The sequence below is a fragment of the Cryptomeria japonica genome, chromosome 10 (genome assembly GCF_030272615.1).
Source record: "Cryptomeria japonica chromosome 10, Sugi_1.0, whole genome shotgun sequence".
Taxonomy (NCBI): Eukaryota; Viridiplantae; Streptophyta; class Pinopsida; order Cupressales; family Cupressaceae; genus Cryptomeria; species Cryptomeria japonica.
This window is the reverse complement of record NC_081414.1, coordinates 332211278-332234736: the sequence shown is the minus strand read 5'-3', so window position 1 is coordinate 332234736 and position 23459 is coordinate 332211278. Positions and strand designations below refer to the sequence as shown.

Below are 23459 nucleotides of genomic sequence, written 5' to 3'. Positions count from 1 at the left end.
TAACTCTCTTCTCATCAGAAATATCATATATGTTTATTTTAAAAAATAATTAAACATAAAAATTAATTATACATTAAATATATTAACATTAATTACATATTCTAAAATTATTATTACATTATAACTATATATATATATATATATATATATATATATATATATATATATATATATATATATATATATATATATATATATATATATATATATAAATAAAATTATAAATGACTATCAATAAATAGAAATTAAACATCATATAAACATCATATAGTATAACTAAAAATTGATTATATAAAAATTCATTTAATCTAAATATAAATAAATAAATGAAATTAATATTCATTTTCTTTCTTTATTTATTCAAATTCAAAATCTTATGAAATTAATATTAATTTAAAAGAAAAAATAGAAGTGCCTGGAATGAAGATATATAGAGTAGTCCAGATGTTTTAAAATCTTATTATAGGGTGAGTAGATTTAATTTGCCAGCTATTCTATATGTGCAGAAAATTGCATTCCTTTCCCTTTAACGTGGATGATCACGTTTCTGGTATAATCCTCATATGGGCATTTTTAATTTCAGGGGAAATTTTGCTTCATCCCAACAGGTACGGTTGTAGTAATCTGTAACAGATATTGAAAAAGTCTTTTCGTTTGAGTATTTATTGTTTTATAAGTTTCGAAAAGGTCAGGGTTTAGGAATTAGGGTTTAGCAGTAATGGAAGCCTTCATCACCAGAAGAACTGTTGCCTTCATGAGAAACATCATTAGGAAATCAAAATGTGAGAGAACGCATTACAATTACCGGTGGTCAGCTCATATTAGCACAAAAATATCTGGCAGCGGCCATTTAAATAGCTTTGAAGCCTCACCTAACACCCCTTCCGCATTGGAACTTCATTCGTCCATGCCCAACCCAACATTCCTGGGTGCCCACAAACAAGAAGAAGAAGCGGCTGCACTTAATGAGTTCTTGGAAAGGTTTGAGGGAGTCATGCGATCTAAACTCTCAGAAGCTTATCCGGATGATGGTATAGAAATCATAGATGGTATGCTTGAAATCATAGTTAATAAAGTTGTAGTAGAAATCGAGAAAGGAAATTTCAATGAATTTGATAAAATGAACGTGTCCTCTTCTGAAACCCAAGATTTGAGTGAAGAGATGTGGAAAATTGTATGTGAGGTTTCAAACAGCATTGTTGAAGATATGCGAAATAACCGAGTGAATAGGGAGATTCATTCATATTTACAATCTGAGGAGATGAAAAACATCAGTAGGTTTGCGAAGGATGTTGGCATCACGGGAGACCTTCTCAGGGATTTGAAAATGCATTTTGTGGAAGAGAAGAAATCAGAGATTGAGTATAAGAAGAGGTTAGACAGATTGGTTGGTAAGGAGTCGACTGTAAATTTGTTTGGAAATGGGTATGTTCAAACACAATCTTCTCTGGATAAGGGTGGTTTGTCACAAGGGCGTGCAAAACTGGATTTTTTGGAGTATGGGTTAGATCTTTCTGATCCAAGCTGGACTGAAATCGGCCAAAGGTTGGAAGTAGCAGAGAAAAAGATAACTCCAGTAGAACCTGTTGTGTTGTCAGGAAAAGCCAAGGCTATAACTAAGCAGATCATTTCCTTGTCTGATGACAAAGATTTATCAGATTTATTGACACGCTGGATGGAAAACGTTAAACCATCTAGGATAGATTGGCTTGCCTTGCTGCAACAATTGAATAAATCAAATAAGAATATCTTTTTCAAGGTCAGTGCAATGAACTAAAATTCTGCTTTACGATTCTAGTTTAGTTTATTGAACTAGGGAAACTCTGTAGTGCTACAATGCGAAGCTGGACAAAAAATAATATATCTGCTTTAAACTGGTTAAATGTGGAAATATGTACTGAGTTGCCTTATATAACTTTTTCCAACGTGCTATTGACATATTGCCTTTATTAGTTTAATGTAATGAGAAGAGGTTTAGATTAGCATTGGCCTACAGCCATCATTTTTGGGTCACCTTTCTAATATTTCTTAGCTTGCAATAAATTATGGAAATGCCTGCGAAATTTATAACTTTATATCATTCTACCTGCAGTAGTCAAAGCTTATTCATATTCTAATGGACTTCCATTGTTTGTGAGTCTTGGTTGGTGGGGGGGATTCACCTAATGAGGGAAGGAAAGGAGGGCGATGAGAATGTGAATGAGGTTAGTGATAACAAACCATTGAGATGGTGCAAGTAAATCATGGAATTTAAAAAAAAGTAAATCTTGAAACTTTTTTGTGGTTTGGTAAGCAGAACTCCTACAACTGTCCTTGGTACCAATTCAAATTCCAAGGAACATCAAGGTTTGTTGCGGATCCTTCAAACTGATTTGTAAATGCTCTAGGAACAAAGAAGAAAGAATGTGAGAGTGATACCCTAAAACCTAGTTGGCAAATGCTGACTTGGTAAAAACTCGGCAGACTCAAAATTTGTGACTCAGCAAAAACTTGGGATAAACTCAACAACTTAAAAATTGCTTAGATTTATTTAAAAACAATTTTTTTTTGTTGCAAAATTCAATGACAAATGTATCCATTGAGGCCATAAATGAGTACAAAAGATTTTTCTATTAAATTTGATTAATTTGGGTACAAATTGCATCACCATGTGGAATCTTGATACAATCGATACTGACAACTATTATGAATTTGTGATGATTTCCTTTGAAAATCATCATCATAATTCATAAATCGCATATTACAACATTATACATCTCCCTCTTCCCTAATTTAGTGAAAACTTGGGGAGAGGTTCAAATCCTTGCACTCTACTGGGGCTCCTCACTTGGAATAGAAGGCTGTGCCTGTGGCTCTGATTTGACATCCGTCCTACTAGTAGATGGCAATGACTCCTCTACCTCATTAATGCAATACACTAGCAATCCAGTAGCTCCTTATTTTGCAGCCACATCCTCCATTGCTTGACTTTCAAAATCAAGAATCTCATTAATAGTAAACAATGCGGCTCCTCATTCCGCCCTGTCCAATTGTTATAAGGATCAATTTCATCCAAATCAATGACCTCCTCGGATTTGTCTTTGAAATGTACTTGCTAGAGATTTTTACTAATCACAGATAAGAACGAAGGCCAATTCAAGAGATAATTTATTTCAAGAACATCTTGCAAGCTACAGGCAGTTCAATATGATATTTATTGATATTCAACAATGGCCTTTTTAATTCCAAATCCATTAACAAATGCTACAGCCAGAATCAGTAATAACTTCGAGTGACCAATTCATTACAAGTGTTGAACACAAGCATACCAATTATCGCTCCCAAATGTCATGCCACAAAACCTTGTCATGAGCTCATGATGAATAAATGCAGAGAAGGGCTGTTCACAAACGATTTGCTGATGCTGATGATGATCTGCTACTGCTGTTGATGTCTGATCAGCGAATCTGAACCCTTGTCTCAAGCGCTGTAAACCCTTCTAACTGGCTGCAATACCAAACAAACTGATATTGTTGCCTTCCAATCACCAAATGAACACCTTCAGCCCTAGCGATAAAGATTTTAACAGACTTAATGCTTCCAGAATGAATTAGAATGCTGTTGCAGACCTGGGGCTACGTACAAAGCTGCTTGGACAGGGTTTCCGTCCTGTTCCTTGACCTCAAATTGCAGAGAAAGAAATTCAATATAATGAATCGTATGAATGAATTCCTTGATGCATCGAACCCCTTTATATAATAACTCCAGCAATGCCAAAAGGCCATCGATGCCTCTAGAAGCCTCATCATTGGTGACTTAGCAATATATCCAAGGTTTACCTTAATTATTAAATAGCCCCCCATGAAGATATCGCCTAGAATAACACCATTGTAACTTAAAAGTGGCCCCTTTATTGGTCTTAATGAATCATTAAATATATTGCACTTAAATTTTAGCTTTTTGGGCTAATATTTAATTATTCACTCATTGTCTTATTATTCATTTAATTTTCTAGCCTCAGGGAATGGGGAAAGGCTAGAAATTTCTTCTCCGCATAACCATCACTCAGAAGGGGACATTATAGTCCTCCCTTCTTGGGATTTCTGGCCCTCTAGCAATCGCAAATTGGGATGTTGCAAGATCTCTTCACCTTCCCATGTTGCATCCTCAATTAGTAAGTCCTTCCATTTTATCAGATGTTCCCAGACCACCTTGTTTCTCAACTTCCTCTCTCTCCAATCAGCAATACCTTCAGGGACTATACCAAATTCCCTTCCTCATCTAATGGAGGCAGCTCTGGAGATGCGATTGTGTGCTGGCCCAATGCCTTCTGGAGGCATGAAACGTGAAACACATTATGTATTTTGCTACCTTTTGGCAATTCCAGCTCATATGCAACTTCTTGAACTCTCTTCAGTATCTTGTAAGGCGCATAGAAACGTGGTTTTAGTTTTTTTGTGCCACTCTTCTTCAGTGTGGATTGCTTGCAAGGTTGTAGACGCAAAAAAACCAAGTCCTCAACCTCAAATGATCTCTCAACTTCCGTCTACACACATCTTCTGTTGATTTTGAGTATGCTGAATATTATCTTTTAATGTCTTGAGATTATTCTGATAATTCTGCATTGTTTCCTTCGCATGAGGTGTTGTTTATAACTAGGGAAAGATGGGTTCGGATTGCCTTAAGGCAACATCCGAACCCATTTAGGACTGGGTCCTATCCTTAAGGGGTAGCGTGGCCCCAAGACAAGTCCAGCCCCATCCTCCACGCTACACCAAAAAGGACTCACCCCACAAAATATAAATTGGTGCCAAAAAGGATTGAGGCCGACCTTGGTCAAAAGATCCATATAAATAAAGTTAAAGTGCAAACACAATTCAATCATCAATGCAATCAGCGAATTAGCTCTGCTAATAAAAGTGCGAATTTATCCAAGGATTGTGTGAACTTGTCAAGGATTGTGCGAACTTGTCCAAGAGGATATAGGCCTCTTTTGGTGCAGACTTCAAGTGCTTAGAAGTGCAGATCTGACATACAAAAGGGATCAGATCTGGAGAAGCAAGCTAAGTATTGTATTTGTGCAATTAAGAGAGAATATATAATCTGACCTGTGGGTCTTTAATGCTGGGTTTTTCCTCCTTGGAGGTTTTCCCAGGGTATTTGCGTTTGTCTCTTGTTTACTTGTTTCATTTCTGAGTTTACTGAATTATGGTTTAATAAAATATTACAAATCTGATTAACAAACTAGGGCATAATTAAAAGACATAAATCTGATTACTGATCTAGGGCACAAAATTAACACGAGGGACCTTTCTATCATCAAAGGCTAAGTCCATAAATGATAGTGCTTCATATCCGTAAAGTGCTATGAAAGGAGACATGCCAATGGACATGTGGTAGGTGGTATTGGAGTAATATTCACCTAGGTAAAGCCATCTCACCCAAGCACACTACTGCCCTGAAACATAATTCTGTAGGTAGCCTTCAATCCACTTATTCACTATCTTTGTCTGCCCATCCGTTTGAGGATGGTAGTTTGTGCTTGGTGTCAACTCTGTTCCCGCCAATTTGAATAAGTATTGCTAGAACATACTTAAAAATCTACTATCTCTGTCACTCACAATTGTTTTGGGGAGGCCGTGCAACCTAAACACTTCATTGAAGAACGACTGTACGACTTGCGATGTTGAGAATTTTGTAGGGACAGCAAAGAAGTGTACATATTTCGTTAGTCTATCAACGACTACAAATATGCAATCTTTCCCTTGAATATGAGGAAGTCCTATAATAAAATCCATTGATATCCCTTCCCACCTTTGTTCAGGTATCGGTAGTGGCTGAAGAAGGCATGCAGGGAAAGTATGTTCTTTGCTCTGCAAATCAAACACTCTCTAACATGCTGCAACACATCATCTTTCGATCCCTTTTAGGTAAACCTCTCACGGATTTGGCGATAAGTTTTGAAGAAACTTGGGTGCCTTGCTAAAGGTGTATCATGTAACACCCTCAAAATCTTGGCCTTCAATCTAGATCTTGGTACAAGATAAATTCAGTTCTTGTAATAAATGATGTTATCAATCATCGAGTATCTATAATCTTGTACCTTGCCATCTATCAAATCACAAGCAAATGAATTTTTTGAATACTCGGCCAACAATTGAGATTTCCAGTTAGCTGAAATTTCAATGAGAGAACAAAGTGTTGGTCATCTGGATAAGGCATTGACAACAACATTTTTCTTACCCTTTACATACTCCACATTGAAGTCGTAAGCCTGAATCTTGCTTACCCATTTCTGCTACCGCTCGTTCAAGTCCTGCTCCAGAAAGTACTTAAGACTATCGTTATCCGTTCTGACCACAAATCTAGTTCCCACCTGATACTGTCTAAACTTGGCTAGTGCATGCATAATCGCTAGCATCTCCTTATCGTATGTGGAATACAATCTCTCCATGTCTCTCAATTTCTTGCTCTCGTATGCAATCGGCTGTCAATTCTGCATCAGCATTGCACCTATCCCTTGACTCGATGCGTCTCATTCCAAGACAAATGGTTGTGTGAAGTCTGACAATGCTATTACTGGGCACAAGCTCATGGCTTCCTTTAGCTTGTCAAAAGTCATTTGCGCCTCCTCAGACCATAGAAATGCACCCTTCTTAGTCAAATCTGTCAATGGGAACGTTGGCTGTGAAAAACCTCTCACAAACCTCTTGTAGTAAGAGCACAACCCCAAGAAGCCTCTCAACTCAAATATATTCTGTGGTGGCGGCCAGTCTAGGAATGCCTGTATCTTCTCCTAATGCACTTTCACACCATCTACACCAATGATATGTCCAAGATATAGTATCTCTGTCATCTCGAACTCACACTTGGAAGCTTTTGCATAGAGCGACCGAGCCTCCATGATACTCAATACCACATCCAAATGGTGCAGATGATCATTGCAAGTCCTGCTGTAAATCAAGATATCATCGAAGAAAACCAGAACAAATTCCCTCGATCGATCACGAAATACGTGATTCATGCAGGACTGAAATGTCGCCGGTGCATTTGTGAGCTCGAATGGCATGACCAGGAACTCAAAAGTGTTCGCAATGGCAATTGAAGGCAGTCTAATGAATGTCTTTCTCTCGGACCTGTTGTTTTTTAGGCACATGCAAACACAAAATAAAATACCCAAAACTATCTTATTCTCTCTTGATCAAAGTCTCTCAAATGCCGAAGATTTGCTTAAGGATCACTTGAGATAATTCCATGGTTCTTATATGTCGGGTCACGACGTGTGGATAAGCTCAATGGTTGGATGTGATTATGCTGGAATCACAATGGGACTTACGTTGAATATTTGAATACTTGAATTGCTGGAACTAGGATTCTATCTACTTGCTTGGAGAATTAAAACAGGCAAAAGACATAGGGTTTAGGAATGCTAAGAATGTAGGAACGATGGATAATCTTTGGTGCAACTCAACTAAGCCTTGCTTTGACATGCGAAGCAACAACTCCACAAAGATTAGTCCGATCTTCTAAGGAAATTAGATGATTTTCAAATCATTATCAAGCATAGACACCATTAATTGAATGCATATCAATGATTGAATAACAATTGAACTTAAGCTCATTCAAGTATTCTAGTTGACCACACAAGGCGAATTTGCAATCAACAAATTGCTAGTGGTATGGATTAGGAGTTTCATCATGAATCATACACAACGCTCTATCATTCAACTAATCAACATGAAAGCAAATGAATCGAGAAGTAGAGACTATGTGACTTGTTGAAATAACGCATTAATTCACCATAACTTCAATGAAATCATATGCTTGACTATACCTCTAAAATGCTTTCCCTTCTCTCTGACCCCTCTTGTTATAGGATTTTACCTCTCAACCCTTGCCCCAAAATTTTCAAAAAAGTCAAACTCGCCATTTCTCGCTCATCATTTGATGATTCCACTAAGAGATCTTTGTACCCTTCCAAAGAAATTACCCTCGCATCTATGGTGTCCCTAAAATTGACAAACCTGGCATTCCTCTCCGTCCCATTGTTGACACCATGGGTTCTCCTACCTACAATCTCGCAACCTTTTTAGCCAAACTAATCTCTCCCTTAGTCGGTAAATCCAACACTTTCATCAAAGACTCCACCCATTTTGTTGACTTTATCAAGAACCAAAATTTGGAGAGTCATGACCTCTTAGTGAGCTTTGACTCCCTTTTCACTAGAGTCCCTCTTCCTGATGCCATTGAGATCATCAAGCGTAAGACCAATGATGAGCTTGCCTCTCTTGTTGAGCTTTGACTTAGATCCACATTTTTCTCCTTCCAAGGGGTTATTTATGAGCAAGTAGATAGTGTAGCCATGGGTTCCCCCTCTCTCCTATCACTGCTAACCTCTACATAGAGTACTTTGAAGAATATGCCCTCTCCTCTTTTCTCCTCAAACCAAAATGGTGGAAGCGCTATGTGGACGACACCAATGTTTGTTGGTCACATGGACGGGAAAAATTAGAAGAATTCCATGCTCACCTTAATAGCTTAGCCCCTTCCATCTCCTTCACCATTGAGATGGAGTCTGATAACTATATCCCTTTCCTTGACATTTTGCTCTCTAGGAAACTTGACGGTACTTTAGCTCGGTCAGTTTATCGCAAATCCATCCACACTGACCTGTACCCTCACTCTTCCTCCCACCACCACCTTGCCCAGAAAGCTAGCATTCTTAAAACTTTAACCATTAGGGCTTGGCACATTTGTGATGAGGACCACTTGAACCAAGAGTTAGCCCATCTTCGTCACGTTTTCCTTTTGAATGGCTATAGCAACAAACAAATATCCAGAACCTTCAAGCCAGCCAAATCTGTTATTTTCTCCAATCCTAAGCCCTTTGGTCCCTTCACCCCCCCTTCTGCCACTCTTCCTTACATCAAAGGCCTTTCCCACAAGATTTCCAAAATCCTTCTTAGGAAAGGCATTTGTTGTACCTTCAAACCAGTTTCAACCTTAATCAAGTGTCTCCCTTCCATCAAGGATCCTAGAGACAACTTTATTAATTATGGGGTTTACAAAGTCATTTGCTCCTGTGGCACCCCATACATAGGTGAAACTAGCCGCTCTTTTAAGACTAGAATCAAAGAACACGATGCAAACATTAAGCATGAGTGTGTTCTCAAGTCAGCCCTTGCTGAGCATTCCTCTTCCACCAAGCACCATGTGTGCCTAGACAAGATCCAAATCCTTTCTATTGAAGATAACTTCTTCAAAAGAAAGCTCAAGGAAGCCATTGAAATCTATAACCATCCATCCAACCTTAATCATGATGAAGGTTGAAACCTGAACTCCTCATGGCATCCTCTTTTATCCTTCCTTAGAAACCCTCGCCTCCCCCCTCCTTAATCTCGCTTCTCTGTTGCCCCCCCCCTCCCCCCCACCCCTCTTTGTTTCCCTCTTCCTTCTTCTTTCCTCTTTTGTAGTCTCCTCTCCTTTGCATCCCCTAGGTTTTCCTTTAGCCCTTTATCCCCCTCCTTTCCCTCTCTTTGTTTGGTTTTTTGATATTCTTGTTTTTCTATATATATATAGTTTATTTGTTCTTTTGTATTCTTTTATTTTTTCTTGTTCTTTTTTGTATATGTATGCTTAATGTGTGTGGGTACACACACACATATACATACATATGTATGTGTGTATATATATATAAATATATGTACACACACACACATGTCCGTGTGTGTATGTGGGGTTGCTGGTGTAGGTGTAGGTTTATACACATACAGATTTTTAGTTACTTTTGTTCATTTGCTTGTTTTTGTTTATTTCTCGTGCGTGGTTTTTATTTGTCTAATTTTTGTCCTCTTATTATTTTTTAATTTCCCTTCTTTCTTATTTTTTATTTTCTCATTTTTTTTTTAATTTTATTTTAATTTTCTATTTATTTATTGGTTCCCTTCTTCAATTCTTCTTCCTTTTTCTTCTAGCTTTTGCTTTGTCTTTTTTTATTTCTTTATTTATTTTTATCTTGTGATATTTGGTTCTTTTTTTGTTTTTGTTATTTAAAAAAAATTGTCCTTGCTTCCCTTTCCTCAACCCTATTTACCCCTTCTTGGTCTGCAATTTCACTCATTCTCATCCCACAACTCTCTCATCCTGATGATGGATCATTGAGTATGATCCGAAACGTTGATGCAAAAAAATTTACTTAGTTGAATTCCAAAAAACAAAGACAACAATCTTGATGGACTGTGGAAATCTAATCTCATTGAAATCATATGCTCTTTACAACAAGATTTTGGCAACAATCTTTGCCTTCTCCCAATCTAACTTCTACTCTAATTGCTACCTACTATTCACTATTCACTATTACTAACTATTAACCTTTACAAATGAAGAGTTTGAGCTTTATATGGAGAGCTCATTACAATTCAAAGGCTCAGATCGATTTGAGATCAATGGTCGAGATTACAAGATGAAAACCCTAATTAGGGTTTGTTACAACAAACTCTTCTTAGCCAATGAAATAATTACAGCATTTGGACACATGTCCTCTTTAGCATATTTGACCAATAGATAATTGTTGGTGTTGGAAATAAGCCACACCTGGACCGACGAGGGACTGGTCCAAGAGGGGCCAGCAGCTTAGTGGTAGAGCACTCCAACAGCGTATGGAAGGTCCTAGGTTCGAGTCCTAGCTGGTCCATGTCTCAACATGGTATCAGAGCCAGGTCCAGGCTAGGAGCCCCAAGCACACGAGAGGTGTGGCTTAAGGGGGGGTGTTGGTGTTGGAAATAAGCCACACTCGGACCGACGATGGACTGGTCCAAGAGGGGCCAGTAGCTCAGTGGTAGAGCACTCCAGCAGCGTATGGAAGGTCCTAGGTTCAAGTCCTAGCTGGTCCATGTCTCAACAATAATGGGGGTAGGTACATTGGAGTTTGTGCACCCAATGGATGAGCTTGGTTCATTGAATCCGGACATGCTGAGGTGAAACCTTCTGATTGTTGGAATGGTGACAAGGATGCCACCTCAATTTGCTTGTAGACTTGGTAGATCATCATGATGGAATGTTGAGTGATATCTCTTGATATTCAACATTAGTCACTTGCTTAATGTGGTGATGATGATGAATGCGTGTTTCCAAATTATATCATGTTAATCAAGCTGATCTTCTAACTTTGATCAACTCTTTTTTAACTATCCTCTTGAATGTCTCAATGCTGAAAGCCATGAAGGTGCAAGGTGTAGATGTTGACTTCCTCTTAGTCTTGAATTTTGATGTTGCCTTGGAATGAACCCTTGATGTCACAACTGCCTCTTCACTCCTTTGGAATTCTTTCTTTGTGATTCCCTTCATGCAGTTGATTCTTTCATCTGCATATTTGGATGTGTGGATCATGCTCTAGTATTAGTGAATCCTTCTTGTGTAGTCACCTTCCTTGATACCCTTGTGTTTGCTGATGAAGTTTTCCCCTTGAAGTTGCATGATGGTGTAGGTCTTGCAATCTCCTCTCTCTTATTCCTTCAAGGTGTTGGTTTGCAATTTGCATCATCATCCTTTCTCATCTGCAAAACAAAACAAATATGTTATCAAACACACACCCTCATAATTTGATACGATTTCTGATTTTTTATGTGTTGCAGGTCTGATGTAATGTGAATTCTCACACAATTCTACCTTTATCTGCTTTCAAAGTCAAAATCGCCCTCTTTAAGTCTATTTTGATCAAATGCAATGATCAAAATGATTACAAAATTACTGTCTGAGATGAAATTCACTGTCTCTTTAACTGCAGATCAGAATTAGAGATTGTTTTCAATGAATTAAGACACCCCTCTATACAGGCGCTATTGGATGGAGGGATGTATCTTTTCATCTCAATTTAATTAAGCCGACTTGCTTTTCAATTTTTTTTTTTATTTGATTATATTTAAGATTGATTTGTCTTTGCCCGAGTCAGTTTTATTCACTTAGCTGGCATCTATTTTCTTTAATATCCATCGGGCGTTTTGGAGTTAAAGCATGATTGCTTAATGTGTGGGGCCCCTCATTATTCTTAGGCGGTGCTAAGACTTTTCTTCATGTTTTGTTTTTAGGTGGGCCCCTCTTTTCTCCTAGATGGTGCTTCTTATATGCCTTGTTTTGTCTTTGATAGGAAGTTCGCTCTAAATCAAGTGCAATGGAAGTGCTTAAAGGGGAGATCAGTCCAATTTTGAGGCAAAGGAAGTGCCTCTAGGAATGTTCGCTCAAAATGAGTAGCAAAGGAAGCGCTACATAAGAAAATCACTCCATTTCCCAAGAAAAGGAATCGCTCTAAATCAAGAGCAAAGGAAGTCACTTCTAGGTGGAGATCGCTCAAATTCGAGAGCAATGGAAGTCACTTCTAGGTGGAGATCGCTCAAATTTGAGAGCAATGGAAGTCACTTAAAAGGAGATACTCTCGAATTTCAATGCAAAGGAAGTGACTTCTCATGAAGATCACTCAAATTGGGAGGCAATGGAAATGGTCTAAAAAGCATCGCTCAAAAACATGAGCAATGGAAATGCTCTCTCAAAGGCATCGCTCAAAAACATGAGCAATGGAAATGCTCTCTCAAAGGCATCTCTCAAAATTTAGAGCAATGGAAATGGTTCAACAAGGAGATCGCACAAAATCATGAGCAAAGGAAATCACTCAAATTATGAGGCAATGGAAGTGCTTGATAGAAAATCACTCTTGTTTGAGGGCAAAGGAAGTGCTTTCCATGCAGTTCGCTCAAATTTGTGAGCAAAGGAAATCATCCTCAATATTGATTTCATCCAAAGAAATGGGACTCGGACTCGGCTCGGACTCGGCAAGGCCAACTCGGACTCGGACTCGGGACTCGGCTCCAGACTCGGCTGGACTCGGGATAGTGAAAAACTCAAGAAATTTAGAGATTTTTAAATATTTAAAACTTGTTTCAGACACCCTTTATTGAATACACCTTAAAGACACAATAACATCATCAAACTCGGCTCATTTGATTACATACACAAGTATACATCAATCACATAAGCATAAACGCAAATTGTAGCTGAAGAAAATAACAAACATAGATATATAAATATTGTCAAATGTATACAATATTACAAAACTCATGGAATAAAAAATCCATGTCATCATATGATCATCATCAAATGTTTCATACAAATACCAAAGGTAAATACAACTACAAGTCTATGGCTCAGAGGAGCCTGCACCCTCCAGCCCCAGCCCCCTGCGAAGGCGTCTAAGGTAGGTCCTGGATGATTCGACTGCCATAGCCGCTCCCCGTGACACCATGCCATGCTCACCAACATCAGGAACATCCGTGTCACTATCTGCCCTCTAAATCTCCTGTTTGTGCTCGTGCTCTCCGCTCCTCCTCTGCCATGGCTACAGTCTCAACCTCTATATCTACCTGGTCGATCCAATCAATGTCAGACTCGGAGGTTAAATTTTCTCTACTTCTATTGACGCAGTTTCCCCCATATTTTTCGACGGGGGTTTGGGGGCAGCGCCCCTTGCGCGCTCCCTGTCGCGATACAGGGCGAGGTCGAGGGGCAGCGCCCCGCGAGGCCAAAAAAACTTATTACAAGTCTGAATTAGGGTTTCTTTGAGAGTCTTCCTTAGGGCTTGGTTTTTCTCTTGTTGCTAATTGGGTCTTGCTTGGTGAGTGAGTATCATTCTTGAAGGTCCAAGCTAGGTCAAGTTGGTGAGTGATAAAGTCTGGAATGTCATCCTGATCTTCAAATGCCCTGAAATTTGGCTAAGTCTGGAATGTCCTGATCCTGAAATTTGACTAAGTCTGGAAAACTGAAGAATCCTCCAAAAACTAGATTTTGCAATATAACTCCTGGAGGCCCGAAACCACTCTCAAACATCCTGACAGTATATATGGAATATAACTTATACTTAAATGTTATATTCCATAAAATAATCCTGACGGAGAGACCAAAATGTCAAATTTCGCCCTTCCAAAAAAACTTATTACTTTTTTAAAAAACTTTTTAAAATGTTTTTTTTTTGTCATTTTATTAACCCAGCCAGTAGCCGAGTCTGGGGCTCAGGACTCGCCGAGTCTGGCGATTTTGAGCCAAAATCGCCAACTCGGCGAGTCTGGCGAGTTTACTCTCCAGTCTCGGCCGAGTCCGAGTCCGAGCCCCTGGGACTCGTTTGGCCTAACTCGGACTCGGACTCGCCGAGTTTGGGCGATTTCGGGCGAGTCTCGTTTCTCTGATTTCATCCCTTAATACCTTAAGTCTCTTGACCTCTATGCATTAAAGCTATCAAAACACCTTCAATGAATGCCTTTGGAAATGACCTCGCTCCAATTTCAAGGCAATGGAAATACAATCTAAGAGGATCGCTCAAATTTTAGAGCAATGGAAATCTCTTCAAGGAAAATTGCTCAAAAACATGAGCAAAGGAAGTCTCTTCAATGGAAGATCGCTCAAATTTGAGAGCAATGGAAGAGCTTCTAAGAGTTCGCTCTAAATCAAGAGCAATGGAAATCGCTCCAATTTGGAAGCAATGGAAGTGATTCACCTCTTGCAATGCTGATTAGGACAGTCAAAGGAAGTGCTGCTGTCAGTGCTTGAAATGCCTTAGTAACTTTGATTTACATCCATTATTTAATTAATGGGACCCAAGCAAGGCTATGGTGGCAAAGGAAGTCAAAGGAAATGCTATGCCTTAAGGCAAGCTTTTAAATCTCCATTTCAGATTTTGTGGGGCCCAGCAGGTATGAGAGGAGTGTGAGGGAAGTGGTAAGGGGAGCTGCTACGTGGGGAAAGAGGAGGAATGGGATGTTGGAGGAAAGGGAGACATAAGAGGTATGGATGTGTGGAAAGAGTGCTACGGTGAAGGGAAGGGAATTTGGGAGGTATAAGGGGTAGTAAAGGAGTTAGGATATATGGGGAGTAAAGGGGTAGTAAAGGAGTTAGGATATATGGGGAGTAAAGTGGAATGGGAGGGGTAGTAAAAAGGGTAAGGGGTAGGGTGTTATGTTAGAAAATGTAGGAAATGGAAGATGGGTTAGGATAGGATAGGGGTAGGGGGTAGAGTGGTAGGTAAAGGGAAAGGGTAGGCTAAGGGAAGTAGAAGGGTAAGGGGTGTGAGATGGAGGGTAGAGGATGTAGGTGTAGGTGTGGGTGAGGGTGAAGTAGAAGGGTGGAAGGGTAGGGAAGTGAAGGAAGTTAAGGGGTGAGGGTATGAAAGGAGAGGTAGTGGTAGGGGAATACGATAGTGGATGGGTAGGATAAGGGAGAGGTAGTGGGTAAGGAAACAAAGGGAGGTCTAGAGAATGTGGTTGAAGGTAGAGGTAGGTGGAAATGTAGGTGAAGGTGAGGGGATGGGTATGCTAGGATGGGAAAAGGGTTAGGTAGGTGAGAGCATAGGTGAGGGTAGGTGAAGGTGAGGGTGAGGGTATAGGTGAAGGTAGGTGAAGGGAAGGGTAAGATGAATGGAAAGAAATGGAAGGAGATGAGAGGGAGTGAGGGAAAATGGAAATGGAAGGGGAGATGTGAGGGATGTGGTGAAGGCATAGAGGGGTGGAAGTGGAAGGAAGTGGAAAGTAGAGAAGATGGAAGGGCTATGGGATGGAGAGAGAGAAGGTGGAAATGGAATGGTGAAATGGTGATGGCAATGGTGATGGCAATGGTGAGGAATGGAAATTGGTGTGATTGGGTCTGGGCACCCACTGACAGTGTTGGGAGAAGTGGAAGTGATTATGCCTTGGCTGGGCAAAGGGAGTGTTGAACTCACTTCATCCTTAAGAAAGAGACTTGATCAGCTCCTGAACGACTACAAACAAAAGGTTAATAGCAAAGACTCGATAACAACCAACAACTAAGCTAAGCCAACTAACCTAGAAAGCGAAAAAGTGGGGGTCCCCATTTGCAATGGGGTGATGTGTGAATACGTTACAGCAGGACCCATATCTGATGATATCTAGAGTAGAGATCAATCTTTGAAAAATACACGGCCCCTTGTAGCTCATCAATCAACTCGTCGATCCTGGGTATAGGGTATCTGTTTTTTATTGTCCTCTTATTCAATGTTCTTTAATCTATGTACATACGCACGGTCCCATCTTTCTTTTTCACCAGAACCATTAATGAAGTAAAAGGGCTCGAGCTAGGCCGTATGTGTCCCATCTTTAAAAGCTCCTTGATCGTCTTCTCAATCTCTTCCTTGAAATGCCGTGGGTGGCGGTAGGGCGTGGTAATCATTGGCTTCGCGCCTTCTTCTAACTCAATAACATGTTCAAAGCCACGATCAGGTGGACGACCAAGAGGAATGTCATCAAACACTATGTTGTGTTTACCCAATACTATCTGGATGTCTACATGGTATTCTGGCTTGTTGCTGGAAGTTGGTGTGGTGGATACAAAAACACTGAGCTGCCCAATCTACCTCTCCATGTTTGAAAAGCGCCTCCATCCTTCTTGCTGAAATCTCTCGAGGACCCCCAACTGCTATAGCCTTGAGCACCGTTTTCTTGCCAGCAACCATAAACTCAAGTTGCATCTGGTTGAAGTCTTGAACATACCGTCCAAGTGATTCTAACCACTGGAGGCCCAATACAACATCAATATTGCTGAGACTCCCCACATAAAAATCATCTATCGAGGTATAGTCTTCAATCTGAATACTCACCTATGGAATCACCCTAGTGCAACTCAAGTAAATGCATTAGCAACAGTGAAACTGAACCCGTAAATTCTTCAACCTGTACTCCACTCCTCACCACTAACCCTTTATCAATAAAGTTATGCGTGGCTCCACTATCCACTTAAACAGACCATTCTTTGTCCCTTAAGGACACCTCTCAATCGGAAAGGGCGATTGCGTGGAACTCTCAATAGAGTGGCAATGCGAGGAATCTCTTTCGTTGGAGTGGCCTCCAACTCTATCTGTGGCTGGTCCAACTATGCATTATCCTCTTCCGTACTAGCATCTTGCTCATCCTGTTCATCATCTTCAGATATGACTTTAATCAAGTGCACTTTGCCTTTCCCAAGGCAACGATTACCAGGCTCCCACGGCTCCTTGCAGGTGAAGCACAACTTTCTGTGAAATTCATTTCTGGATTCCTGTTCCGGTTTCGGTGGGGTGCTCTTTTGCTGGTTGAAACTTTTTTGTTTTGACAGAAATCCACCGAAGGTCTTCCTTTGAGGCTGAAAGGCAGGTGTTGTCTCCAAGTCAAGTGCTAGACCAATGGCGTCATGAAGTGTGCTAGGCTTTTGAGCCTTCACCAATCCTTGCAGTCTATCACTCAGACCCTCGACAAACAACATAGTAACACGCCTCTCAGTCATTTCAGGAACCTTAACAGCTATTTTCTGGAACTCATTCATATAAGTCTCAACATGACCAAACTGCTTCAGCTAAGCCAACTCCTTGTAATAAACCTCAACATCCTTCCTATCAAATCGTGCAGTCAACTTATTGACAAACTCCTCATATGAATGAATCAAGCCATGATCCTACGACACTAGTCCATGGTGCCAACAATCGTATGCCGCACCCTCCAAATGCATCGTAGCAAATTGTATGGCCTTGTCCTCCTCCATAGGCTTCAGTGACAAGAATGTGTCAAGTTTGTGCACCCAAGACCTGGCTTCCATCAAACGTGGGAAAAGAGACCTTATTTAAAACATCCTTGAATTCTTTAGGCTGTGTGCCAAGCCTAGCTTGTCCTCTACGCCTCCTTTCCTGTCTCTCCAGGCAGAATTTGGCTTTATCCGTCCGCTGGTTCATGAATTGATTAGGTTCATTAGCTGCCTTACATCAACCGGAAGCATTCTGTACTCATCATATGCTACCGTGACATCATCCGTGATTTGAGTCTCCTCTTCCTCTACCTTTGGAACCGCTTCCTCTTCAACTGGCCTTGATAAAAACACAGGTCTTAGAGGCTGATCAGATCTGGTGTTCGCTGTCCTAACAGTGTTAGAGGCTGTCCTACCTTGATGATAATTCCCGGCATCACTTCTATCTCCATCCCGACCTTGTGCCTGCGGTTGTTGGACCCTTAGATTTTGGATTGTAGCTAGAAGCTGCTGCCGAGACTGCATAAATGTTTGCATCATCTATTATTGCTGCTGTGCCATCTGTGCCATAATAACCTGAAGGTTTGGTTGACCATTTCCACCATCATTTCTCTGTTCAGCCATGTTGCCAGAATCAAACAAGGAGTTCTCTTCTTCCAACTGCTGCTTGGCCCTACTCCTGGTGAAGTATCTATGTGATCCTGACTCTCTAGAGTGCATAGAACCGATTCAAGCTGACATGCAACTGATTTAATCACCCTCAAATTGACATGCATAGGAAAACCCTCACAGGCTGGCAGGGTCACTGTGCTCTAATACCACTGAAATATACTTGCTAGAGATTTTTACTAATCATAGATAAGAACGAAGGCCAATTCAAGAGTTAATTTATTTCAAGAACATTTTGCAAGCTACAGGCAGTTCAATATGATATTTATTGATATTCAACAATGGCTTTAACAATTCCAAATCCATTAACAAGTGCTACAGCCAGAATCAGTAATAACTTCGAGTGACTAATTCATTACAAGTGTTGAACATAAGCATACCAATTATTGCTCCCAAATATCATGCCACAAAACCTTGTCATGAGCTCATGATGAATAAATGCAGAGAAGGGCTGTTCACAAACGATTTGCTGATGCTGATGCTGATCTGCTACTGCTGTTGATGTCTGATCAGCGAATCTGAACCCTTGTCTTGAGCGCTGTAAACCCTTCTAACTGGCTGCAATACTAAACAAACTGATATTGATGCCTTCCAATCACCAAATGAACACCTTCAGCCCTAGTGATAAAGCTTTGAACTGACTTAATGCTTCCAGAATAAATTAGAATGCTGTTGCAGACCTGAGGCTATGTCCAGATCTGCTTGGACAGGGTTTCCGTCCTGTTCTTGACCTCAAATTGCAGAGAAAGAAATTCAATATAATGAATCGTATGAATGAATTCCTTGATGCATCAAACCCCTTTATATAATAACTCCAGCAATGCCAAAAAGCCATCGATGCCTCTAGAAGCCTCATCATTGACGACTTAGCAATATATACAAGGTTTACATTAATTATTAAATAGCCCCCCATGAAGATATCGCCTAGAATAATAACGTTGTAACTTAAAAGTGGCCCCTTTATTGGTCTTAATGAATCATTAAATATATTGCACTTAAACTTTAGCTTTTTGGGCTAATGTTTAATTATTTTCTCATTCCCTTATTATTCATTTAATTTTTTAGCCTCAGGGAATGGGGAAAGGCTAGAGATTTCTTCTCTGCATAACCATCACTCAAAAGGGGACATTACAGTCTTCTACCTTTCTTGTGCAAAGTTGAAGGTCGCATTGTACAAAGACAAGGTCATTGAGGTGTTTTTGAGTTAATTTATTTTGTTTTTTCATGTGAATGGTCTCAAACAAATTCCAGTTGTGTTACAATGAGATGCACAACAAGGTTGACACAAAAATACAAAGGGATTTCTTCTATGTTACCCCAAGTTTCCGGAACGGGGGGACGAGGAAACGGGTTTCCGGGACGTTTTTTTATTTGCCCAGATTAGGGGACGACTAGCTATATATATATATATATTTTGATAATGAAATTTAATAATAGCAAGTAGCAACATAATAACATTGAGAAGATAAATCATTAAATATTACCTTAGGTTAGGATTGTCTTTCCAAATGTATCTGCATGCAAAATGGAACTTTACTTGTCAGTAAAAAAATGTGAATATTGGCGAACTTTATTTGTGCTTTCTTTATTTGCCAATAGAAAGAAATACAGGATTTGTCATTTTTTATCCATTTCCTATTTGTAAATAAGAAAACTATTATCTGTTTGTACAGTTATGCATGAACACAACACAATGAACACGTCCATCTGTGGTCGAGAGCCTATTTTCACTTGTTCGTCATATGCCAAATGGTGAAGACTCAGCTAATTGTGCCATTGGTGGTTTGTTTTTCTTTTTACTCATGCGTGATTGTCCCATATGATATCGATATCATATTATATGATATTGATATAATATATCGATCGCCGGTGATAATAATGAAGTTAATAAACTTATTACCTTTTCTGCAGACTATAGATTATAAATTATAATTTATTAAATTTATAATTTATTAATTTGTAATTTTTAAATTATAAAATTATTATAATATTTATTATGTATTAATAATTATTAATAAATTATAAATATTATAATATTATATAAGCGATTTAAAAAAAATAAAAAAAACTTACTTTGTTATAAAAAAATTACTTTAACAATCAGGGATCCAAATTTAAAAACTAAAATTAATTGCTCTTAAAATAATAATAATTTTTTTAATTTTTTTTTTTAATGCTGTACCTGGGGAAAATGTTGACTGTCCCCGAGTTTCCGGCCGTCCCCAAGTCCCTGAAACTGGGACGGTTTCCGAAACAGGTGCCTTGAAGCCGGAAACGCGTTTCCGGGTAACATAGGATTTCTTTGATGATTTGGGGTATTTGCACCTGAATCTACCCTCCAAGAACTTACAAAATAAGATATTCACGAGTTAGTAAGAAAACCATATTTTATCAATAGAAAAATTGAAATTTGTAACTTGCAAAATGCATGTGATGTAAAGATTCCAATTTTTGTTAATTAGTGATTGAGTTTCTCTTCCTCAAATAGCTAGTGCAAAGAAAAAAGCTTACCCCTACAAGTTTTGTAACTATGCAATTCTTGAAGAGTGAGGCCTCTCAATTCTGTAACGTCCCCTACTTGGAGCTGCCATAGTTTCAATAATTTATCAATCATTACTGAACAAATTACCAAGCTATCATACTTAATAATTAATTCAATTATTCATAATTTATACTTTCTAATGTTGATGGATAGTTTCGGTCGAATCCTCTGAGCCGACTATACCATCAAATGTGTGAAGGGCCTTTTCGCCCTTACACATTTAAATATGTTCGATTTATATATATTTCTGATTTTCATATTGAAACCGTTGGATCTGCCACATTGGAAGACATGTAATTATAATGTAATCTTTCACTAACAAAAAGATGTGTTGGTTTAGATATATCCGATCACTAATGAAGAGGCATAATTGTTAATTAGAAGCCGACCCTTGAAGGATCATGTTGTTTGGCATCACCAATACATGGGTATATAGTTCTTGTTCCCTTTCACTTCCAAGGCGATTGATTCAACATTACAGCAGTCTGACTTTTCTCTATCTTCAGCGATTCATATCAAGTGGATCGTGTTCCTTCTCTTGCAGATCGGAGTGCATACATTCTACAGCAGTTCACATCATTCACTCTGCAGTCCATTGATATTCATCTACAGCAGTTGGTGAATTAACCAAGGAAGACCGAGTCTTACAGCAGATCGTAGATTCTCTATTGTGGATTGTTGTCATTCCTATATAGCTTCAAGAGTGAATCCAATTCATTGTAAAGACATCTATTATATTGATAAATACAATAAGGAACATTATTGCTGGGTTTTTCACCTTCAAGAGGAAGGTTTTCCCAGGATAATATCGGTGCATTTGTGTTTGATTTATTGCCTATCTAATCTGGTCATTAAAACTTAACATCTAATGCAATGTTCAACCCTTGTTACTACCCAGTCCTAAAAGGAGATGATTATGTTGCCAAAGCGCTTAGATACCAAAACACAATAGGCTCCCTCAAAGTTTACGGATGCAGGCCCTTACCCTATCTTGGGACCATGCCCTCAAATTTTACGGGACTCTGATCCTTACCCTATCTTGGGAATCATCCTAGTGGCTGGATTTAGACTGCCCCTCTTTGGAAACAATTCGGTCCCTTCTTCTTAGATATTGACAGTAGTAACAAGAATGGAATCATATATATATTCTTCTTAATGTTTACTACTTTAAGAGTTCTTTCTGTTATATAATCTGTCATTGATTTTGCTATTTGACTGGTTAATTACTTAAGACATTATATAGATTCTTTCATTTATATTTCACAATTAATTATAAATTTACTGCAAAACAGTATCAGAAAGAATTTTCAATGCTGTAGTAAATATTGATTCAGCATACCGTTTACAGGATCAAGATGTATTCACTTATTGACATCGCCACTGATCTCCATCCTTTTCTTTTTTCCCTCCCCTCCTCCTTTGGAGTGATTTGAGAGTCTCTTTAATATGCCATGAGGAGATGTGGATATTAGGAGTTGCATCTCTTTATTATTTGGCAAATCAAACCCTTGGTTTGGGATGGACACGTCCCTTCCTAGCATCTCATCATAGTTAATTGTTAGGGTCCTAATCACACTTTTACGTTGATGTTGATTACATGTGTGAATAGCACCATTTACACGAATATTATTTATTAATAAGACATACGTTAATCCCACCTTCTGAGTGCTGGCCATCTTAAGAGAATTCGAATACAATTCCTTGTGATTGCTGAATGTCCCCAATACACATAACATTATCATAATGTCGTTATGTTCACATTACCAATCGTTCTATTAAGGAGTCGATATATTAATTCTACTTTGATATCTTAAGACTTGAATCATCTTTGGCACTCGCTGCTATATCATATGAACGATTTGCCACCTAATCATTGCCTCCTTATATGTATCTAATATTATTGTTGACTTGGATTTCATAATGATGGTGAGATACAATTGTCCCATATACAACTCCAATTTTCATTGCTTTGCCATATGGTTGGTCTTAAGTCATAATTGGTAGCTGCTTGTTTGCCCATCTGATTATTGTTTTTGCTAGTGATTGACACAAATGTGTCCTAGGTTTGCCCTGCTAGGACTACACCATGTTTAGTCTCAGAACTGGGGACATTACAATCTTCCCCTCCCAAATTTGCTTGTCCTCAAGCAAAGACAAGTGATCATGGAAACCTATGCGTAATCCATCCTACATTGCGCTATTATGATATTATCATACATGTCTCCCCCCTTATCGCTATTTGATAGTAGAAACTTGCCCAAACTTAAGATAAGTTTTCTCTCATCTTCAAAGAAAGGGAATCAAAGCCATCTCGTATTTGCAAATTGATTAGGTTGTATGATGTTATGTTTGTCTTTTAAGTTAAGGCAAGGGCAAACCATCCATTTTCTGAAAAGAGAAGCTTGACACACATTTATGACCTCGAATGCAATGTTCTTAAACAGTTATAAGTACTCACTAAGCATGTTCAAGGAAGGCGCAGACACACATGAAGCAATCATATTAAAATTTGTAAGTTATGAAGCACCCATTTAATACAAAAAACATTCATGCTGAAAATACATGAGCAATCTCATAAGATACAAGGCACATCCATGGATACTCCTGAACACGGTCATAACACATGGAAAGTATAAAGTAATTGCATGAACACTCGCAAGGCTTGATGTATACATATAAGTATTGAAACATAAACATAAGTAATGCTTGAAGCAATACCCAT

The 23459-nt window shown here is 39.0% G+C and overlaps 1 protein-coding gene across 1 annotated transcript in view; it reads left to right on the top strand.

Annotated features, from left to right (window-relative positions):
• The first annotated feature begins 465 nt into the window (after positions 1 to 465).
• The window catches only part of LOC131076133 (large ribosomal subunit protein mL101 (rPPR4)), a 35185-nt gene continuing 12191 nt past the window's right edge, over positions 466 to 23459 (top strand). Inside the window, exon 1 of the mRNA XM_058013193.2 lies at positions 466 to 1759. Coding sequence (XP_057869176.2) covers positions 719 to 1759 — 1041 coding nt within the window. The 5' untranslated portion in view covers positions 466 to 718. The remainder of the gene's footprint in view (positions 1760 to 23459) is intronic.